Here is a 22,182-nt window from a genome sequence, read left to right as displayed (position 1 = left end):
AGTCGAGATGGCCCAGTGGTTGGAATGCCTGCATATTACCCGATGATTGCGGGTTCAAACCCAGGCAAGCACCGCTGTTTCATATGCTTAAAATGTCTTTATAATTCATCTCTGGCTCAGCGGTGAAGCGAAGCGAAACATCGTGAGGAAACCTGCATGTGACAAATTTCATAGAAATTCTGCCACATGTGCATTCCACCAACCCGCATTGGAACAGCGTGGTGGAATATGTTCCAAACCTTCTCCTTAAAGGGAGAGGAGGCCTTTAGCCCAGCAGGAATTTACAGGCTGTTGTTGTTGTTGTTGTTGTATTATGCATATAAGATTTTTTCTTTATTAAATTTATTGAAATATCTTCACTATTGAAATGAAAGCTCTGCCGGCTTGATTTTTCGGATATAACAGTAATAAATTATTTACCGAAACCTTCACGAATTACTCTGTCTATTATTGAAAACCGCATGAAAATCTGTCCAGTAGTTTTGGAGTATAACGCGACCATATCGACATACAGTAGAGATATAGTGATAGTTTAATTTTATAGTGATCAACTTCACATATCACCATGAAAAACAAGTGTAATTGATTAGGATGATATGTCTTTGAAGGTTGTATTGTTAATCAAGGCTTATTCAATACAAGATTATATTAATAATAAACGATCGTGAACTTCATATTTGTTGATTTCTAGATAGGATATATATATAGTTTAACTTTATTGAAATATTATGTTTATGAGAAGATTAAAGGCATATTCCACCATGCTGCTTCAAAGCGGAATCCACCAGATTCACATCTGAATGAGATGAATTATAAACACAAATGATATGATACTGATATGAAAATTTAATGAGTTTGAACCCACAATCATCGGTTAAGATGTATGCACTCTAACCACTGGGCCATCTCGTATAGGATAGTCTATCACATACTCTCATCCATATTTCTTTTAGAGTAAATAGAGTGCAAATAAACGCTACGTTCGCACCGTAAACTGTTTGAAAGTTAAACCGTCAAGCATTCTCAAGATGTTCAGTGATTTGAATGTGCACAGCTGTACAGTCGGGGTAAGAAAAGGTTCGTCACCATAAGATCTATTTTCGCGTGCTCAGTATGACCGATAATCTGCTTTACCGATCGAGAATGACATATTGCGTCGCAATGATTTGATGTTTAGATTCAAAAGGTACTAAGAGCTTGAGACTTGATACAGGAATTAATTTGAAAACTGACGAAGGTTTTGTTACTTAAAACAATTACTTTTATTTTTTTACCGTGTTTCCTTGATATTGAGATACCGCTGTTTCTTTTTAACTTGGATTTTTTTGGTGTGCATCAAGCTTTATATTCTACTACCACACCGGCTTCACAAGGGTGCATTGATACTAAATATACTAAAGAATTTGTTTATTTACGTCATCAAACAACAACAACAAACTTCTAAAATTATCAGTATTTCTTTTCTATATTGTCCATGTGTTATATACAAAAACCTTCCTCTAGAATCAGTCTATCTATTAAAGCCGCATCAAAATCCGTTGCTTAGTTTTAAAGATTTAAGCATACAAAGGGATATAGGGACAGAGAATGCGATTTTTATACTATGTATTGATAGTGAAGTATTACAATTATACTGATTTCCCGTCTCACGGCAAGCAGTCTTAAGTGCCCTTACTCTTGTTCTTCCAACAATAGGATTTAATACGATCTTGTACTTGGTGGAAGAGGTTTCTTCGAATTCGCCTCGATAGGTACCACTCATTCGGTACCGTCAATCAACAATACTTAGTAAAGTTAAAGTGCATTATAGATGCAAAGATTAGGGATATAGCATATTCGCCCTATTAATCTATGCATATAATAAATTTGGAGTGTCTGTTTGTAATATTAAAATATCCCTTTTTTACTCAATGCATATGTATGTATACACGCTACATACACTAAAACATTTTTTTCAATTTTTGTCTGTCTGTTTGTTCCGACTAATCTCTGGAACGGCTGGACCGATTTTGACGGGACTTTCACTGGCAGATAACTGATATAATAAGGAGTAGGTTACAATTTTTGTTTTTGTTAAATTCAAATGCTATATTCATATGCAAGGTCGCAGGCACAGCTAAAATAAATATTTGATAAAAATTTAAATGAACCCGAAGATAAGAAATCTTTTTCCAATTTATGAATTTAAATTTATTGCCTAATGAAAGCTCTGCCGGCTTGATTTTTCGGATATAACAGTAATAAATTATTTACCGAAACCTTCACGAATTACTCTGTCTATTATTGAAAACCGCATGAAAATCTGTCCAGTAGTTTTGGAGTATAACGCGACCATATCGACATACAGTAGAGATATAGTGATAGTTTAATTTTATAGTGATCAACTTCACATATCACCATGAAAAACAAGTGTAATTGATTAGGATGATATGTCTTTGAAGGTTGTATTGTTAATTAAGGCTTATTCAATACAAGATTATATTAATAATAAACGGTCGTGAACTTCATATTTGTTGATTTCTAGATAGGATATATCTATATTTATAGTTTTACTTTATTGACATTTTATGTTGGAAAGTAACAAGTATTTCTTTCCGGTTCTTCTCGGTAGAATTTACTCTATAGGTAATATTATAGAAGTTTTTTTAAGAGCATACTTGAGTGAGCGATCAGCAATAATTGCCCCACTGCTGAGCGAGTCACTTCTTGAATATACGATTTACAGTTTATTGTACCCAGTGGAATTTAGTATAAGGCTACCTCGCGATGTTTTCCTACACTGTTTACAAAATAACAAAGCTTTCCAAGATTCGAACCAGCAGTCATCGCTTAAGATACACGTGTTTGAACTACTATGGCGTTTCAAGAAACATATATACCTAATATAATTATTATATAACGCAAGCAGGCACACAATATATGGATTGATGAACAATATTAGGTATTGAGTTATGAGTGAGTGAAACAGAACTACAAAAGTACATAAAAAAGACTGAGATAGCTGTAGACGAGATAAAAAAAGGTTGTATTTTTCTCGCTAACAATATTCCGCCAGATTCCTCTCAATTACAGTAATTAGGGGGAAGATGGGATTAATCGGAGAATTTAATTTCATTAAGCTTAATTATCGCAATTTTGTTGAGATGTCTTGTCAATCATGATATTGGGTCCGTTTGAAATTCTAGGTTCGATTACCGATCGGGGTGATAATTTAAAACTTTTTTATTACATCTGGTACTTGGTTTGTGCGATGATTTGGTTGAATGCGTTTTAATTCAATTTTTTTTAAGTTAAATAAGCAGCCTTTTTTCTCGCTGGAAAAACTCATTACGCGTTTACTCCGCGTGAAGTGTGTGTGTGTGTGGGGGGGGGGTTTCGTTAGCCAAAAACCAGCATTACCCTCTTCGTCTTTTCAGTGGACACCACAAGATCACTTATCGCATACTATTGTGACACCCTGACAATCAGCCCGCCTGTACTGGCATCGAATTCCTAGGGAGGATTCCAAGGGTCAAATAATCAGCCTAGCGCAACGAATAATAACTGCTATCAAATTGTAAAGAAAATGAAAATTAAATAGTACTTGATCAGATTTGAACCCGCAAAAACAACTCATTCTAACCACCGAGCTATCTCATCTGCGTCCAATCTTTTATATCTTCAAAACCTAAGGCCTGGCTTTCGTCTCATCCCAGAACCATCAATTCGCGTTATCGCAGCAATAACTCTCAAACTACGGTGTTAAATTATTCATTCGTTTCATTAAAGATTTTATGGTCATCGCTGAGACGCAATTATATAGTAACCGGTGATTTTTATTCCGTTACGCAATTAAATGTTCAAGTTTCGCTAATTCTAACAATTGATTGTAATATTCACGTGCTTAGGTGTATCTATTGTGTCTTTTTTGGTGTATTCTCTATTGAATTTTTCTTCTGCAGAATATTTTTTGCAGCTATTTATGTAATAGATACTAGCCACTATACTTGATGGTAGGGCTTTGTGCAAGCCCGTCTGGGTAGGTACCAACCACTCATAAGTTATTCTATCGCCAAACAACAATACTCAGTATTGTTGTATTCCGGTTTGAAGGGTGAGTGAGCCAGTGTAACCACAGCCAAATATCTTAGTTAGGGTAGTGGTGCATTGACGATTTAAGGAATAGTTAATATTTCTTACAGCGTCATTGTCTATGGGTAATGGTGACCACTTACCAACAGGTGGCCCATATGCTCGTCCGCCAAGCTATACCAAAAAAATAATCACCCGGCTTTCAACGGGTACAATACTGAAACTAACCATACAAAGTTGTTTTTTCGTCATTATACAATACAATGCTCTATGTTACCTTTTAAATCTATAATGCCATCGAAAATATTCATTTAAATTACATATTGTAAAGGGCTATATTGATCTACATAAAACGCACATATTTCAGGTACTTTATTATAAAAGGATTAATGCTGTATTGTTTGAAATCGCTTCGAAAATCAGCTATATTTCTCGTGAAAAGTAAAGGATAAAAAATGGTTACTATCATTATCTGATGAATAAAAAAGCGGTTCTAAGAATACGCTAGACAGACAGCGAATTGACTTTGTTATATACGATGTAGTGATTTTATATAAAATAAATATAATCTATTGAATGAAAAACTTAGGGTTAATGTAGCTTCATTTTTTGGATTGAATCGAATATTGGATTTTTTATGGTATAGGTAAGGACGAGCATATGGGCCACCTGATGGTACGTGGTCACCATCACCCATAGACAAGACGCTGTAAGAAATATTAACTATTCCTAACATCATCAATGCGCCACCAACCTTGGGAACTGAGATCATTAGTTCCAAAGATCCTAAATATAAATCCATAATATCACCTTTTTACAATATAAGTATATATAAATATTTCAATTGTTTTTTATTATTAATTATTTGTATTTAAAAATATTTGTTTGAGCTTTTGAAATAGTTTTAAAACAGATTTGACATATTTGCATTTTTTATATAAGTATTTTAAATTCATAACTTCTACGAAACAGTTAATTAAATTCTAAATCCAACTAAATTAAACATCGTCAACTCTTTGTTAAATAAGTTAATAAAATATTAATTAAAGGCAAAAAAATAATGATTCAAACAACATTAAAAAAAATGAAAATGTTTAAAATCCAATACACAAAAGGCTTCGTGTACTTTCAATTTAAACTTTGAAAGATTCATGAAAAGCGAATAAAGAGAAAAATTTCAGACAGACACACATACAGCGAAGTCTTTACTGTAAATGAAAATCGCAGATAGTTTAAAAACGATGCCCTCTGACCCATAGCCCCGTTTATTATCAAAGGCTGCTACGGTCAACATATTCTGGTGCTGGACGAGTATTTAGCTCGAACTTTTTTACCAAATGAATTAAACTACGCCAACTAAAAGTTACATTTGTCCACGCATCGTTGCCGGCAGTCTGGACGCAGCATATAACCGCAAAACGCAAGCAATGCTTTTTTTAAACTGACTTTGTGGAGGCTACATACCTGTAATGGCGGCATGAAGTTTTCGAACCATCACAGCCTTTTATAAGTTTACGTAATTGCGATGTGTGGAATTCCTTTTAAATATTCGTCATGATATACGGCTGCACATTGCAGATTTCGTAGACTTTTATTCAATAACTTTACTTGATGACAGAGAGAGCAGTTACCACACATTCATTACTTACCATCATTGTATAGTATAAAACAAAGTCGCTTACCGCTGTCTGTCCCTATGTATGCTTAGATCTTTAAATTTACGCAACAGATGGAGTGATTCGAGAGGAAGGTTTTTATATATAATACATGGACAATATAGTAAAGATATATTGATAATATTAGAAGTTTACGTGATGTCGTAAATAAACTGTACTATATTTAGTATCAATATTGCACCCGTGCGAAGCGGGGGCGGGCCTCTAGTTTTTTATTTAGCTAAAGATTTTACCTAGAACGAATATCGCATTCCATTTGTGAGTGAGCCAGGGTAATCACTGGATCATAACATCTCATCATCTACGGTTGAAATGAAACGTAAAGATGGCACTTACTATGAGATGGCATTTGTTTGTTCTGGTTATGGAAATTAAGTCTAAAAGAACGTATTTGACACTCAGTATGTATTTCAATGTTTGAACTAAACCCATAACCTGATTATATAAGCCAATATTGTTAGATGACGATAGTGATAGTAATATTATTATTGTAACTATACCAATCAATATTGTGGCGCAATGTACAAGATATTTAGAACAAAATCAAAATGTACTTCTTGTATGGAGAATAGCAAAGGTCATTTTCAACTGCTTTTTAGGGGACTCCAAGAGATGGCCCAGAGGTTAGAACGCGTGCATCTTGATGATTGCGGGTTCAAACCCAGGCAAGCACCGCTGATTTATATACTTAATTTGTCTTTATAATTCATCTCGTGGTCAGCGGTGAAGGAAAACATCGTGACGAAACATGCATGTGACAAATTTCTTAGAAATTCTGCCACATGTGTATTCCACCAACCCGCATTGAACAGCGTGATGGAATATGTTCCAAACCTTCTCCTCAAAGAGAGAGGAGGCCTTTAGCCCAGCAGTGGGAATTTACAGGCTGTTGTTGTTATTGTTGTTTTAGGGGGTCAAATTCAATTTGACGCCAGTACCAGTTCCGAATATAAAAAAGAAGAACCTTAACATCTCAGTCGATGTGGGGATCTAGCTGAGAAATATAACAGTATAGATATATCTTACCTAGAAATCAATGTAGTTATTACAACATTAATAACCTGTAAATTTTCCACTACTGGGCTAAGGCCTTCTGAATCTTAGAGGAGAAGGTCTGGAGAATATCACCAAGCTACCATCAGGTGTCACGCGGTTGGAAGCAAGTGAATACTAAAGTTCAAATTTCATCTTTGAAAACGTATTCACTGATTCAATAGTATCCTCAAATAATAGTTACACTGTTAATTCGGCTAGTCCGATGTGGTTTGGCTAATTTAGATAACAATCGCTTCACGTCAAAAGCGAGATAATTCGAACTATTTACATATTAAGTATAAATAAAAATAAATTGAATACTGTCTGTGTAAAATTCGTACTATAAATGTAGTTTCAAATTTTCAAAAAAATCTTTTCTGTGATCAACAAACAATAGTCTGTAAATCCAACTGTTGTGCTAAGGCCTCCTCTTTCTTTGAGGAGAAAGTTTGGAATATATTCCACCACGCTGTTCCAATGCGGGTTGGTGGAATTCACATGTGGCAAAATTTCTATGAAATTAGACACATGCAGATTCCTCGCGATGTTTTCCTTCACCGCCGAGCACGAGATGAGTTATAAACACAAGTAAAGTACGTGAATATTCAACGGTGCTTGCCTAGGTTTAAACCCGCAATTTTCTGTAGAGACATATAAAATAAACCTAAATTCCGATTTTATTTTTAAACTATACAAATATATATATATATATATATATATATATATATATATATATATATATATATATATATATATATATATATATATATATATTTATACATATATGCATATGAAACGATATGAACGCCATCGTTTCATTTCCAAGTCGTTACTTTTATATCCTGAAACATATAAATGTTCCTTAAAATTAATTCACTGAAATTATACACCAATTTTCATTTTAGGATATCAAATGTCTGGAAGGAATGGCTAATTAGCTATAAGACCGCCTCTTGCATATAACAGTAATTACCAAGAATTTTCCTGTTAAAATTAAATATAGAAAAAGATAAAAGATTCATAAATTGACGACCTCCATGGTCGAGTGGTATGTACACCGGTTTTCATGGGTACGCCACTCTGAGGTCCCGGGTTCGATTCCCGGCCGAGTCGATGTAGATTACCATTACTTTTCTATGTTGTCTTGGGTCTGGGTGTTTGTGGTACCGTCGTTACTTCTGATATCCATAACACAAGTGCTTCAGCTACTTACATTGGGATCAGAGTAATGTATGTGATGTTGTCTCATATTATATTATTATTATTATTATTATTATGACTAACTGTCGTCTACAGCTTCGCTCAAGTTTCAGAGGTTTGGGTATTGGGTAGTCTATGTCCTTCCGAGAAGTTCATATTTGCCCCATGACAAATTTCATCAAATACGGCTCAGCAGTTTTGTAATAAAAGAGCAACGGATAGATAATTACTTTCATATTTATAATATTAGTATAGTAAAGTAAAAGTAAAGTAAAAGTAAAGTAACAGCCTGTACATTTCCCACTGATAAGATAAGGCCTCGTCTTACATTAAGGAGAGGGTTTACATATTCCACCACGCTTCGTTCCAATGCGGGTTGGTGGAATGCACATGGGGCAACATTTCGATGAAATTAGACACATGCAGGTTTCCTCACGATGTTTTCCTTCACCGCCGAGCACGAGATGTATTATAAACACAAATTAAGCACATATATGTATATAATGGTGCTTGCCTGGGTTTGAACCCGCAATCATCGGTTAAGATGCACGCGTTCTAACCACTGGGCCATCTCAGCTCAATATTAGCATAGAAGTAGATTAAGATATTCTATCTCTTAGATTAGTTCGAAACGTTTCTTGTTAACACATTAACCATTCGAAGCAGAATAGATCTTCTAAATAGATCAATTATAATCATCATCAGTCTATTGTACATCAGAGTAATCTCCTTAGTATAGTCACCTATTATCACATCATTAACATAGATAAATATTTAAAAGCCTTCGAGACAATTTACCGTACTAATATATGCCACGATTTCTCAATAAAAACAAAATGCTCTTAAGACTTTAAGGGAAATTGAAAATGATATTTGAATTTGGAATATGTAAATATCTTAACAAAAAAAAGGCACGTTCATAGTTATGTATATTCGTAGTACGATTCAGATGCCTTTAATACCTTACGAATAGTATAATTTTATGAGAGAATAGTTAATTTGGTACTGCGTAGCGCTGTTCCATCGTTAAATATTATCGAAGCATTTAGAGAAAAATAACGTTAAAGATATAATAATAAAGTATTTTTTCATTTTATAGGTTGGCGGACGAACATAATGGCCACTTGATGGTAAGTTGTCACCAACGTCTATACACAATGGCAATGTAAGAAATATAGTTAATTTTTATTCCTTACATCGTCAATACGCCACGAATCTTAGGAACTAAGATGTTATGTCCCCTGTGCCTGTAGTTACACTGGCGCACTCACCCTTCAAACCGGAACACGAGAATAAGTATTGTTGTTTAGTTTAGTAGAATCTGATGATCGGGTGGTACCAAGGCGGGCTTGCACAAAGTTCTACCACCAAGCTAAAGTGTACAGATTTTCATTCCTTTGATAACGTACCATAGCTTTTGCATAATAATTAACTAACTTTTGATCCAGCTTTAAAATTAGATGTATTTAAAGGTTGATTGACTAATATATATTATAATTGTAAATGTGAAAGTAACTCTGTCTGTCTATCTTTCGTTCTTTCACGACCAAACCACTGAACCGAATTCGATGAAATTTGGTATGCAGCAAACTTGTACTCTAGGAAAGAACATAGGCTACATTTTTTGCCTGACACATGCCAACCATTTACTTGGTGGTAAGGCTTTGTGCAAGGCCTGGGTAGGTACCAACCACTCATCAGATATTCTACCGCTAAACAACAGTACGCAGTACTGTTGTGTTCCAGTTTGAAGGGTGAGTGAGCCAGTGTAACAGGCATAAGGCACATAGCATCTTAGTTCCCAAGGTTGGTGGCGTTGGTGATGTAAGGAATAGTTAATATTTCTTACAGCGTCATTGTCTATGGGTGATGGTGACCAGTTAACATCAGGTGGCACATATGCTCGTCCGACAACTTATTCCTTAAAAGGCGAGCGAAGCCGACAACTACTCAAGTATACTAAATGTCAAATCAAATACAATGAGACAATGTCTCTAGAGGTGCTATAAACGTTGTAAACGATATTATATCATTCGAGAATGAGAAATTACTCTTATCTCGTTGTATAATGGGCCGAGTGTTATCCACTTATCTTGTACTGACCGCATCACTTGTGTCGCCTATAAGTGCAGGGATGCTGCCAAACGATGAGACGATATTGCCAGTTAAGTTGGCTATGTAATAAATATTAGTTGAATTTAATGGATTAAATATGTTCAACGGAATAAAAAAGTTCCGTGAAATTTCGACTATAAATTTTACGTAATTTCAAGGAAGAATCAAAATCTAATGGAATAAATTTAATGAGATGGCCCATTGGTTAGACAGAAAAGAACATCTTAACTGATGATTACAGATTCAAACCCAAGTAAGCACCACTGAATTTTCATGTGCTTAATTTGTGTTTATAATTCATCTCGTGCTCAGCGGTGAAGTAAAACATCTCAACGTGTGTCTAATTTCATGGAAATTCTTCCACATGTGAATTCCATCAAGGCATTGATACAGCGTGGTGAATATATTCCAAAATTCTCACAAGAGAAAGGAGGTCTCAGATCAGTAATGGGAAATTGACAGGCTGTTGTTGTTGTATTAAAAAAACATAGAAGTTATTTAAGATTTTAAAATAAAAATGTTACAAATTTTTCAAGTCATTCCTCTTACATACTTTCGTCCCTTTTCATTAAATACTTTGATTGACTGCTATGAAAAGCGAGATGACAGATTGTAATCCGCTTCCGCTAACAATTTGGGCTGCACCCATTGAAATGTATATGTATATTCCGTGACTCCATCTACAGAATGTCTCAATCAATCGCTTCAATGTTCTACGTCGTTTATTTATACAGCCATTGTCTCTCTGATTGGGATGCCTAGTCAAATTCAGATAGGTTCGTTTTCTTTGTTAGAAAATCGATCTTTTTGATTGGAGCTTAGGCGTTTTCGTGAAAGAATTCGGTTGTTCTCTAAAGGAATTCTGATGAAAGTTTCAGATACCTGAAAAATATATACGATTTTCTGATTTACGGATAGATAACAAAAATCTCTTGGTAAATTTCGTAGCTGATACGGTTTTGTTTGGATTTACTGATTTATCATAAGCGAGTTTTGGTATTCGAGGCACGTGATAAATTAGTTCACTATCGGCTAATTGGACATTTTAGGAGCTTGCTGATTGCTGCAGTTTAAAAGTTTGAGATAAGTGCTGTTTTTATAAAACATTGCGAGTTTAAAATTGGAACATTTGACTAAGATTAAATCATTCTTACTTAATTCAGTGTTGAGAATAGACCGTTAGAATTTTAAATGTATACTAATGTATATGTATACTAATGTATGTATGTTGATAGTAAGTTATTGATCATGTATTTTTTTTTGTATTCGATTTGCGTATGGGAATGAATAGTCGTGATGGTTTAATAAATAAAATATTATAACACATATCAATAAAATGTCACAGATTAAAATTATGAACAGCACATATTTTTATCTCGGTATATGTGTGAAGACAAAAAATCATGGAAAAACCTTCTCGACTCAAAAGGTATTTTAAGTCGTTTATATCCATGAGCGGTATGACGTTCTGATTTTAAATTCTTTTATCAAAAATGTAAATTAAAACGCAGTTTCAGGATGTATTGCGAAAAAAAATGTTCTTAATCTTTAAAGCAAAATCATTAAAATTAGATTAAGCTATACTCAATTTTATACCAATGCCTTGCCAAATGACCAAAAAAGAACCTTCTTTTTAAGGCCTCTTTTTATCTCCGGAGATATCTTTAGTTATTTTTTATCTTTTGACCAACGTCACTCGTTAAAGCTTTGACACTTCATTAATCAAAACTCCGCCCGTCTATTTTTCTTCTTTTAAGAATTTACGTTTAACTGTTTAATTCAGGAAAGCCTTATCGGCATTCTGAATGTCCTTTACGACCTCAATTCGAATCTGTTTTAACAAATACTCTCTGCAAGCAGATGAAATCAAATTTTATTATTGTAGATGTTTTTACTTTTGTTTGTTTTTAGGGTTCCGTAAGTCTGAATACAAAAACGGAACCCTTATAGGATCACTCGTGTGTCTGTCCGTCCGTCGCTTACAGTCAATTATCTCCGAATCTATTAGACCGATTAAGTTCAAATTTGGTACACATATCAATTCCTGTAACCCAAATACAGAGGTGTGACGTGAGCAGATGAAATCTGTATATGGGGGGTCATATTTGGGGGGGAAGAGGAAAATTAAAAAAAAAAATTCTGAAAACTGCTTCGTGTGGCATATCAAATGAAAGGTCTTGTTGAGAAGATCTTAAATTTATTTTTTTGTAACTTTAAAATAAATAGTTTCCAAGTTATTCAAGAAAATAGACTAAAATTGACCATTCCCCCCCCCCTTATCTCCGAAACTACTGAACCTAAAATTTTGAAAAAAATACAGAAATTATTTTTCTCCTTATAGATTATAGGAAAACCTATAAGAAGTCCATGATATTAAAATAACATGGTAAATCACTCAATATTGTGCGTACCAACTTACGGTTGCAGGTGAAATGTGTGGGAGAACATATTTTTTATCTCCAATGTTAAGTTTTGTTGAATCGGTTTGTAGATGAATATTTAATGAAAAAAATAAGCCCACAATGACCACAAGGTCAGATTAAAAAAACATGATAGGTAACATCGTACGGAACCCTCTTCACGCGAGTTCAACTCGCACTTGTCCCCTTTTTTTTTACTGATAAATCTGTTGTTTTATTAAACCAGTGTTACATAAGAAGGTATTTAACATATCAAAATTATGTTCCTGTTTAAATCTAGAAATCTTGTTAACTATTGTGTAAATTTATTTAGTAGTTTGTAGTTCAGCAAGAACTTCCATATTTTATTTTGATAGATTAGAAGTTTCGGGATGATTATTTTTTTATAGTAATAACTAATAAATAGAAATAGTAAGGAACAACAGCACATACACTACTCTGATCCCGATGTAAGTAGCTAAAGCACTAGTGTTATATAAATCAGAAGTAACGACGGTAGCACAAACAATCAGACCCAAGACAACACAGACTAGTAGTAGTAGATCCGGTATACACACTACTTGACTACGGAGGTCGTGTTAATAGCAATAATAACAGAACAAAATAAAAAAGGATAATAAATTATATAATGTAACAGATACGTATATATATGATGATCTCATCATGTCGAGGATCAAATCTTGTATAAGTAACTCACGCACACATAGATAAGTCCTCTTATATAAAGTAGTATATAGAGTAGTATGTATCTTACCTAACGCGAATCCATCCTTAGCCCATTGCACCTGACCAGCTAAATTCGCCACAGCACATTCTAGTACAGCTTCTGAACCTTCTTGAACACGAAGGCTCTTCGGTGGTACCCGAAAATATTGCTGTTGAAAGCAGTTGATTGTCGTGAGAGCTGAAACAAAAAAAATTACATATTGAATATATTTATTTCATTACTTTTTTAAAGAAGTTCCATGGATATATAATGAAAATCAAGTTTAACAACAGCCTGTAAATTTCCCAATGCTAGGCATAGGCCTCATTTCCCTTTGATGTTTGGAACATATTCCAATGCGGATTTGTGGAATACACACGTGGCAGAATTTCTTTAAAATTTGACACACGCAGGTTTCCTCGGGATGTTTTCCTTCATCGTTAAGCACGAGATGAATTATATACACAAAACAATTTATGCTTAGATAAATATTAAAATCAAAATCAAGAGCGTTGAAGCAAGTATTATAATATCAAGATCAATCAATAAAACAGAAGTAGCTACAAATTTTATAACATAAGAAAAACTAGTCGGAACAGTGGCAATAATCTTTAGATCGCTATGTTGAGACGTGGAGGCAAAAAGCGAGTCAGACTTCCTGACTCCAAAGGAAGTAACCAGACGAGATATTAATAAATCTTAATGATAAGTCCAACGACAGGCATTATAGCTGCACAATATACCCAAGCTTAAGAGCAATGGACCTATTATTATTATGGCATTTAACAAAAGTAAAATAAATGCTAATGTTAGTACAGTTAGTTTACCACCTCATTACAAAATAACTACTGAACCGGAATTAATGAAATTGAACATGGAGATTCAGCTTTGAGTGAGGATATAGGTGTATTAATTATGGAACATACTGGACAAATGAATACAGAATTAACTAAATAATTAAAATGTACTTGGTTGATGATATTTTTTTTAATATCAATTTAGATGTTCGTTCATTGTAAATTAGTATTGAATTTATTCAAAGATTCCTAATAATAAAAAGGTTTTAACCTATTAATAGTTAACGAGCTCCATCCAGATGTTCTACAAAGGCGTTGAGATAATGAGTTTATGGTGTACAATTGAAAATCTGCCCCCAGGGACCGATCGGCATATATTCAACATTGATTAGATTGAGAGGCAGGAAATTTTCGTTTTCAACGAATTGACATTATTATTTCTCGTTACAAAAAATTAGACGAGAATTGATAATAATTGATCAATTTTCTTAAAATATCTAAAGAATATAACACAATGGGTATCTTTGTCTAAGAATAGTATCGAGAGAGATTTTTGTTTTTTATTCGATTCGTGAATACAATACTGTTTGTATAATTTCTTACAGAGTAATTGTATCAATTGATCATCCTTTGTATTTGAGGAGGACTCAAATATGATTATTTTTAATTGAGTCTTGAGCTAGACAACTTCAAATTAGACCGCAGAGTTTTAACTTTGATAATATCCCTTTAAAATGTATCTCACACTCAGCAGTAAAAGAAAACGTCACTTTTAAACCTACATCTATACTATTCTATATTTCTATAACAATAATATAAGTGAGAATCTAAATTTTTCTGAATTTGAAATTGGAATGTAATTTAAAACAATAATGCCACTCATTGCCTATTTTAATTATTTTATGTTTGTTTATAATTTATTCCGTCTTGTTCTATTTTTGAAATCTTCTGTTTATAAATTTACTTTTTTGTCTAGACATGATCATCTTTTTTTTTTAAATGAACGAATGGGTTATCTTATGGTAAGTGATCAGCAACGCCTAAAGTTATTGGCAATGTAAGAAATAATCATTTATTACACCGTCCATGTGTTATCAACCTTGGGAACTAAGATGTTATGTCCCTTGTGCCTGAAGTTACAATGTATCTTATTCTTAAAACTGGATTATAATAATACGAAGTATTGCTGTTTTATCGTTGAATATCTGATGAGTTGGTGGTACCTGGGCTTGCACAAAGTCTTACAAAGGCTCTTAGTGGACATACTATTGCTGTTTTCTTTTGGTGATATTTTTAAAAAAATCGTTTCGCTCCTAACATAATTCCATGCATATTTATATGAGCGTTAGTTACGTGTGCCTCTCACGTTTTCTTTTGAGAGCTCTTAGCTTACATGAGGGGTCGTACGTTCTGCATAGTCTTGTTTTATGTAACATAGCTACACATTTCTTTATTTAATTTGGTGTGAAGTGTATTTTTGATAAAATATGACGTACTATCTGAAATTTGAATTCTTCCTTGCTCAAAATATGGGCATTTTTTTTGTCATGTATCCAAATGTTTTCAGTTTAATAAATATATACGTAGTTTATTAATAAACATGTATGAAATAAATATAGATTTAAGAGTCCTTTATTAAAAATATCAAAGTCAAAGGAAAGACACGAAACGGAAAAGGATTTTAAAAAGAAAGAAAGAAATACAATTTCAAAATACGGAAGAAATGAGAGTACTGACAAAGTTGTATTTGTGAATAGAAATTTTAAAGAAAAAGTAAGATATCCTTATCAAAGCGAGTAAGACAAAAGGCACCATAAGGGAGCGAGCGAGACAAAAAGCGTGATTTCTCGAAGGAGAGACAAAGAACACTTCATCGGCTAATACGATACGAGCAAGTGGGCGCCGAGTGTTCTTATAAGGCGACGCGACTAACTCTACAGAGGTGAACGCTCCTGGCGGTTTTTGTGGCACAAATCAGAAGATTTAAAAAAAAAAAACATAATTCCATTTTCAAAAGCTAATAGATAATTTCGTCGTGGTTTAAATTAAGGTGACAAACCTACTGATTCGATGTAATAGCTTCGGCTTGTGGTTTTTTCGTTTTGTGGTGAAAATAAATTTAAGGAAGCAACGAAATATATTCGAAGATTGCCGAATACGTGAAAATTTGATTCCAGACCCGCAAGTTTTCCAAGAGATATTTGCATCCTTTTATTTTTGATGGAAATCCTTAACCCTTTTTATTTTATGTAACTTTTATCTCCAATATTGCGCGGAAACGCAGCAGAATCGTTTCCAAATATATAAAATACATTGCCAAACTACGACTATATATACGATCATATCTAAGATATCATAATCAGTAGTTTTTTGACATTCAAAGTTATTTTTTTGGTGGTAGGTCTTTGTGCAAGCCCGTCTGGGTAGGTACCACCCACTTATCAGATATTCTACCGATAAACAACAGTACGCAGTATTTTTGTGTTCCGGTTTGAAGGGTGAGTGAGTGTACTACAGGCACAAGGGACATAGCATGTTAGTTCCCAAGGTTGGTGGCGCATTGACGATGTAAGGAATAATTAATATTTCTTACAGCGTCATTGTCTATGGTGGCCTATATGCTCGTCCGCCAAACTATTCCATAAAAAAACAACATAAGAAAAAACTTCATTTGAGAAGCCAAATGTAATTCCATTCGTAAACTGGAATGTCAGTAGAATACAGGGAATCAACAAGAACTCAATAGTTCCTTTTTTCACAAATCATATGCAATTAAATGCAGGTATCCTGCCTGAAAATCAACGAACAACTCCAATCTCTATCATTGAACAGATTTCTTGACGAGCAGTAAGTAACAGGGTCAATGATAATAATGTGATAATAATAGCTTAAGTAGCTCCCTAAGGCTGGTTAGGAGTTAACAGCATGAGAGCCTAATTTTCTCAAATAGCCGACCAATCTGTTGCTAGTTTGGTTTTATTACGTTCGAACGTAAAAAGTAACTCCTGAATATATTCGTAATGGTACATATGGCGTTTGTTTCTTAATACAGTGAAACATCGTAGGTGCAATATTGATTCCTTGTTCGCTGTGGTGAGCCGAAATGACCCAGTGGTTAGAACGCGTGCACCTTAATTTATTGCGGGTCCAGACCCAGGCAAGCACCACGGAATATTCATGTACTTAATTTGTGTTTATAATCCATCTAGTGCTCAGCGGTAAAGGAAAACATCGTGAGGAAACCTGCATTTATCTAATTTCTTAGAAATCCTGTCACATGCGTATTCCAACAACCCGCATTGAAACAGCGTGGTGGAATATGCGAACCTTCTCCTCAAAGGAAGAGGAGACCTTAGCCCAGTAGTGGTAAATTTATAGACTGTTGTTGTTGTTGATCGCTGTCGTCTATCTAGATAGCACAAGCTGTAGGTTATACTGGAGGGGTAATTATGAATACTTGTAATTTTTAAAAATGGAACATCAAGGATACTGAAATTAATTGATGTTTCTGAATGAAATATTGTCACAGCCAGTTCAGTACCAATATTGCTTTCAACGTTAAATAACGCATTAGTTTAACAAAAAACGTAATATGTTAATTTGATTATCGAATAACGCAAATTATATTACTTATGGGTCACACTAATTGGTACTAAAAATTCTTTAGGCTTCTTAATAATTAACCATTATTATTTATTTTGTAATATTTCACTTCTTAATAGCATAATCAAGTTTTATCCTTTATTAAAAAGTTTACATGGAAATATGATGTCATTTTTTTATTATCTGTTTCAATCTATATTAATATTATAAATGTGAAAGAAACTCTTTCTGTCTGTCTATTTGTGGCTCTTTCACGCCCAAACCAATGAACCTAATTGGACAAAATTTGGTCTGAAACAAACTTAAACTTTAAGAAAAGATATCGGCTATTTTTTTTTACCTTACAACCAACAGCCGAGAGAATCCGTATCCGAATCGGCAAATATACATACCTCTAGCTAGTATATCAATCGGTGATTTGCCCATAAATATAGCATTATAAACTTATAGAGAGTACAAATCATTATTTTAATTGTCAATGAACTAACAATCATAATATTATAAAAACTAAGTTAGTCATCCAAACAGAAATGGCACATAACTTATTGTTTTTTTTAAATGATATAACCGATTCCTAACCACTTAAAATGTGTACAGCTTATTATCTCCGTGTACACCAAGACCTCTTTGAAAATATTTTGAGCTTATTTGAACGTTTTGATTTGATGTAGATTGGTTGATAACTATTTCATTTACTTTCTTTGACAACCATTGAAAATGAACTGTTTATCTTTGGTTAAAATTCAAGCATTCCAACCACGGGTCATATCAACTCTTAAAATATACGTTCGCAAAACATATCACCATCTCAAGAGAACGAACAACACTTACTTGTTTTTTATAGATGAAGACAAACTCAACAGAGATACCATTCTGCAACATTTTATTATACTTTTTTCAGCATCATAAACACAGACAGAAACACATCGGTCCTTTTTTAACTAAGCCATTTTTGCCTAGCATAAATACATCTATCTCTTTTTGTACTTTTCCTAGACGAAGGATAGTATTATTTCCATCAATTAACTTGAACTACTATAATCATAATATAATATTATTTTTTGGTATAATGACACCTCTGATAGATTCATAAGACCGCTGTCGCTTATGGATTAAGGCACGTGTAAAGCATAGTTTACACTGTCAGCCTTAAGCACAGGACTCACATGCGAGCGCGCTTAAATTAACTAGTCTGTTTGTTATTTCAATTGTCACTCGTGTCTACTAGCTTTTACACGCATCTTCGTGTTTGTTGACGTGTCTGTAGACGTGTTTGTTTTGAGGTGTGATTTTTTTTTCTTCTTTATTTGAAATGTGAAATTTTTTCACAAAAAAAAAAAAAAAATTGTGTGTAGTAATTTTATATATACATATATCTATGTTATATTTAGTGGCCATCGTTGAAAAGCGTATCACTTCCAGTTATATGAGTGCGTGGCTGACCACAGCCAAATTCCTGAGTATTAGGGATACCAAACGTAGCGACGTAGACCAGTGTTAATTTTGAGGTGATTTTTGTTATATTATTAAATCAATATACATAAAAATTAAACCAGAAGATGCAGCATGTTTCTGTGTATATAGTATATCATACTTTTTATTAATATACACAAATATATACTTGAAGTCGAAATCGCGGTTTCGAAACGTTTGTATATGTACCGTGCGTTTTCTTTTTTTAATTCGCGAACCCAATTGTTATGTTTAAAATAAATAAAAAAAAGAAATACTCTCGTTTAAAAAAAGAATACAAAAAGAAAAGTACAAGCAAACCGTAACATTCTAAATTTAAAATTCCCACATTTCCCTCACCCTGTTCCCCAGCACCCCGCCCTAACCAGTATCGATCTGATCCCAACACTAGCCAGCAAAATTCCTAATAACTTACCATTTAAGCTGAAGCGACCGCGTCGTTCTAAATTCAAAAGCAATAAGTGGTCGTACCGATCCTAGCCATCGACGCTACATCACTATATAAGCTTGTAACACTGAAATATAGACTCTAATTCTAAAACATTAGAGTTGAATTTAATTTTCTCTTTGAATTATTGTAATTGTCAAGTTCCTTGATAATGATGAGTTTCTGGTTTTCATAATGAGTGGTATGTCGATAATCTCGTTATAAGAATGGAATGCATTGGGTGTTTTTCGTGTCAATCTTGTTGGTGGAAATTGTTGGGTTATTTATAATGTACAGATCGATCTTTTAAATTTATATCATTACTGTGGTAATAACGCCGAGTTAATACTACCATTTTGTAATATTGTATTACAATATTTTCTATTATCGAGTTCCGATGGTTGGAGTAATTACAGGATGTGGCATCAGGTGTTAGTTGCCAATTTATTGGCAACGTCAGTTACCAATTATCCGGACAAGTAATGATTGATAATAAATAATGAGATTAAATGGTGCATCTGGTCATTTAAATATTACGTACATTATTGGCATGAATAAAATTAAATTCAGTTTTTAAAAGCTTTATTCAAATTGGATATTTTCTTAGAAGTTTTGAATCGGCTTTTTTATATGTGTTGAGGAGGAATGGACCAACTAATGTTAAGAGATTACCAGCGCCCATAGATATATTGACGCTAAAAGAAATATTTCCTCACGATGTTTTCCTTCACCGAGCATGAGATGAATTATGAACACAAATTAAGCACATGAAAACTTGGGTTTGAATGATTGCGAATCATTGATTAAGATGCACGAGTTCTAACTGCTAGGCTTTCTTGGTTTAGAGAGATTGGCTGTCGTGCCCAACATTGGTGAAGATGATATCATCTTCATTGTTATTGCAGTAGCAGGATAATGATACAATGTAGCTACAGACACAAGGGACATAATACCTTATGATCACAAGGTTGGTGGCAGATTGGTGATGAGCAAAAATGTTTATATTTTTTACATCGCCAATGCATTGGATATTGGTGTCCAATCATCACCAATTTGCCCATCCTACCCAAGTTATAATATATATATTGGAAATATCAACGAATCTGCTTTCAAGTTTCACAAAACCAATTATCGTACGAGTACATAAAAACTTTGTATATTAGGCGCGAAACTTAAGATTTCGCTCGACTCGAGAAAAATGAATTGATCTTTAGAAAAATACGAGAGGTCGAGATGACGTCGTAAACTTTACTTTCGGAAAGAAAAAGTCGGCAAAACATCGGATGTAAGTTGATGACTGTTCCCATTGTTGTACGGGATTTGTCGCGAAGATATTTTATTAAATAAATATCGGAGGAGGTCGTCGTTTATTATACGAGATTTATTTTGAAGTATAGATGAAAAAGAAGGCTCAAAAGTAACTAAAATAGAATTTAAATACCTTTGTCAGTTATTCTGTCGATAGACGAAGGTAATTGCTATTAGGTAGATACTACCCCAATATTATATTCAGATATAAGTACAAACAGGTATATACGTATAGATATACAAAACGCGCTTTAGCTATTTAAATTGCTGAGTAGTGTATGTGATGTTGTCCATTTTATTTTTTATTTTTATAAAAAGTTAAACATATATTCAAACGTTAATAAGTCGTGTCGTCTCGTATAAGAAACCGTACGGGTTCAATGGACACGGTGACAGGAATATAGCGAGCGAACTTTTTCAGTATTTAGTCGCGTCGGAGTTTTTTAAGTCAATTAAGTTGACATCGCTGATATTGATTAGGGAAGGTTAAGCGTGAAATCGAAAACGGGTTACGGTTCCGTAGATATTTCAATTAAAATTTTTGATTTATATTTTATATGATAAATTTAATGGCCGTGTAAAACTTTTGTTCGCATCATTCATTGTCGGATTTACTAGTTTTAACAATTGCGTTCGAAAGCTATTCTGATCGCGGTTTTAAATGTAAATGTATTTTTTTTTTGTTTTGGTATATTATTTGTATTATTTGGTTACTATCTATACATACTATATTTATTATGGAATAAGAATAAGAGAATACATGAAACTTAAACGATGACTGTGGGTACAAATCCCAACTTTCAATTTTAAATTATTTTTTATCATTGCAATACTAAATAAATTTGAACTCAATAAAAGAAACAATTCAAAAGTACATTATATTTAAATAAAGTATTTTTGACTTTTTTAACAAGGCAATACTAAACATACTTGATAAAAACGTAACAATATTTCGTTTTTGTAAAACATTTAAACGCATTTTATTTGTGTCAGAAGCAACTATGCTGCCCATGTTCGCCTTTTTATGTTTTATAAACAAAATGAATTGTTATTTAAATAAAATTGACATATTAAGTGGTCCCCATCACCCATAGACAATGACGCTGTAAGAAATATTAACTATTCCTTACATCGCCAAAGCGCCACCAACCTTGGGAACTAAGATGTTATGTCCCTTGTGTCTGTAGTTACACTGGCTCACTCACCCTTCAAACCGAAACACAAAAATACTGAGTACTGTTGTTTGGCGGTGGAATAACTTATGTGAGGGGGGTACCTATCCAGACGGGCTTGCACAAAGCCCTACCAAGAAAATAAATCTATACTATAAATCTTAATTTGTTTAGTAGAA

At 33.6% G+C, this 22,182-nt stretch overlaps 1 protein-coding gene across 1 annotated transcript in view; it reads right to left on the bottom strand.

Annotated features, from left to right (window-relative positions):
* The window catches only part of LOC124540851 (nephrin), a 265,139-nt gene that overhangs the window by 217,378 nt on the left and 25,579 nt on the right, over positions 1-22,182 (bottom strand). The window contains exon 3 of the mRNA XM_047118615.1: positions 13,272-13,421. Within this exon, the coding sequence (XP_046974571.1) occupies positions 13,272-13,421 (150 nt within the window). The remainder of the gene's footprint in view (positions 1-13,271; positions 13,422-22,182) is intronic.

The sequence above is a fragment of the Vanessa cardui genome, chromosome 26 (assembly GCF_905220365.1).
Source record: "Vanessa cardui chromosome 26, ilVanCard2.1, whole genome shotgun sequence".
Classification (NCBI taxonomy): domain Eukaryota; kingdom Metazoa; phylum Arthropoda; class Insecta; order Lepidoptera; family Nymphalidae; genus Vanessa; species Vanessa cardui.
Note: the sequence above shows the minus strand (reverse complement) of the source record. Positions and strands in the feature narration are given on the sequence as shown.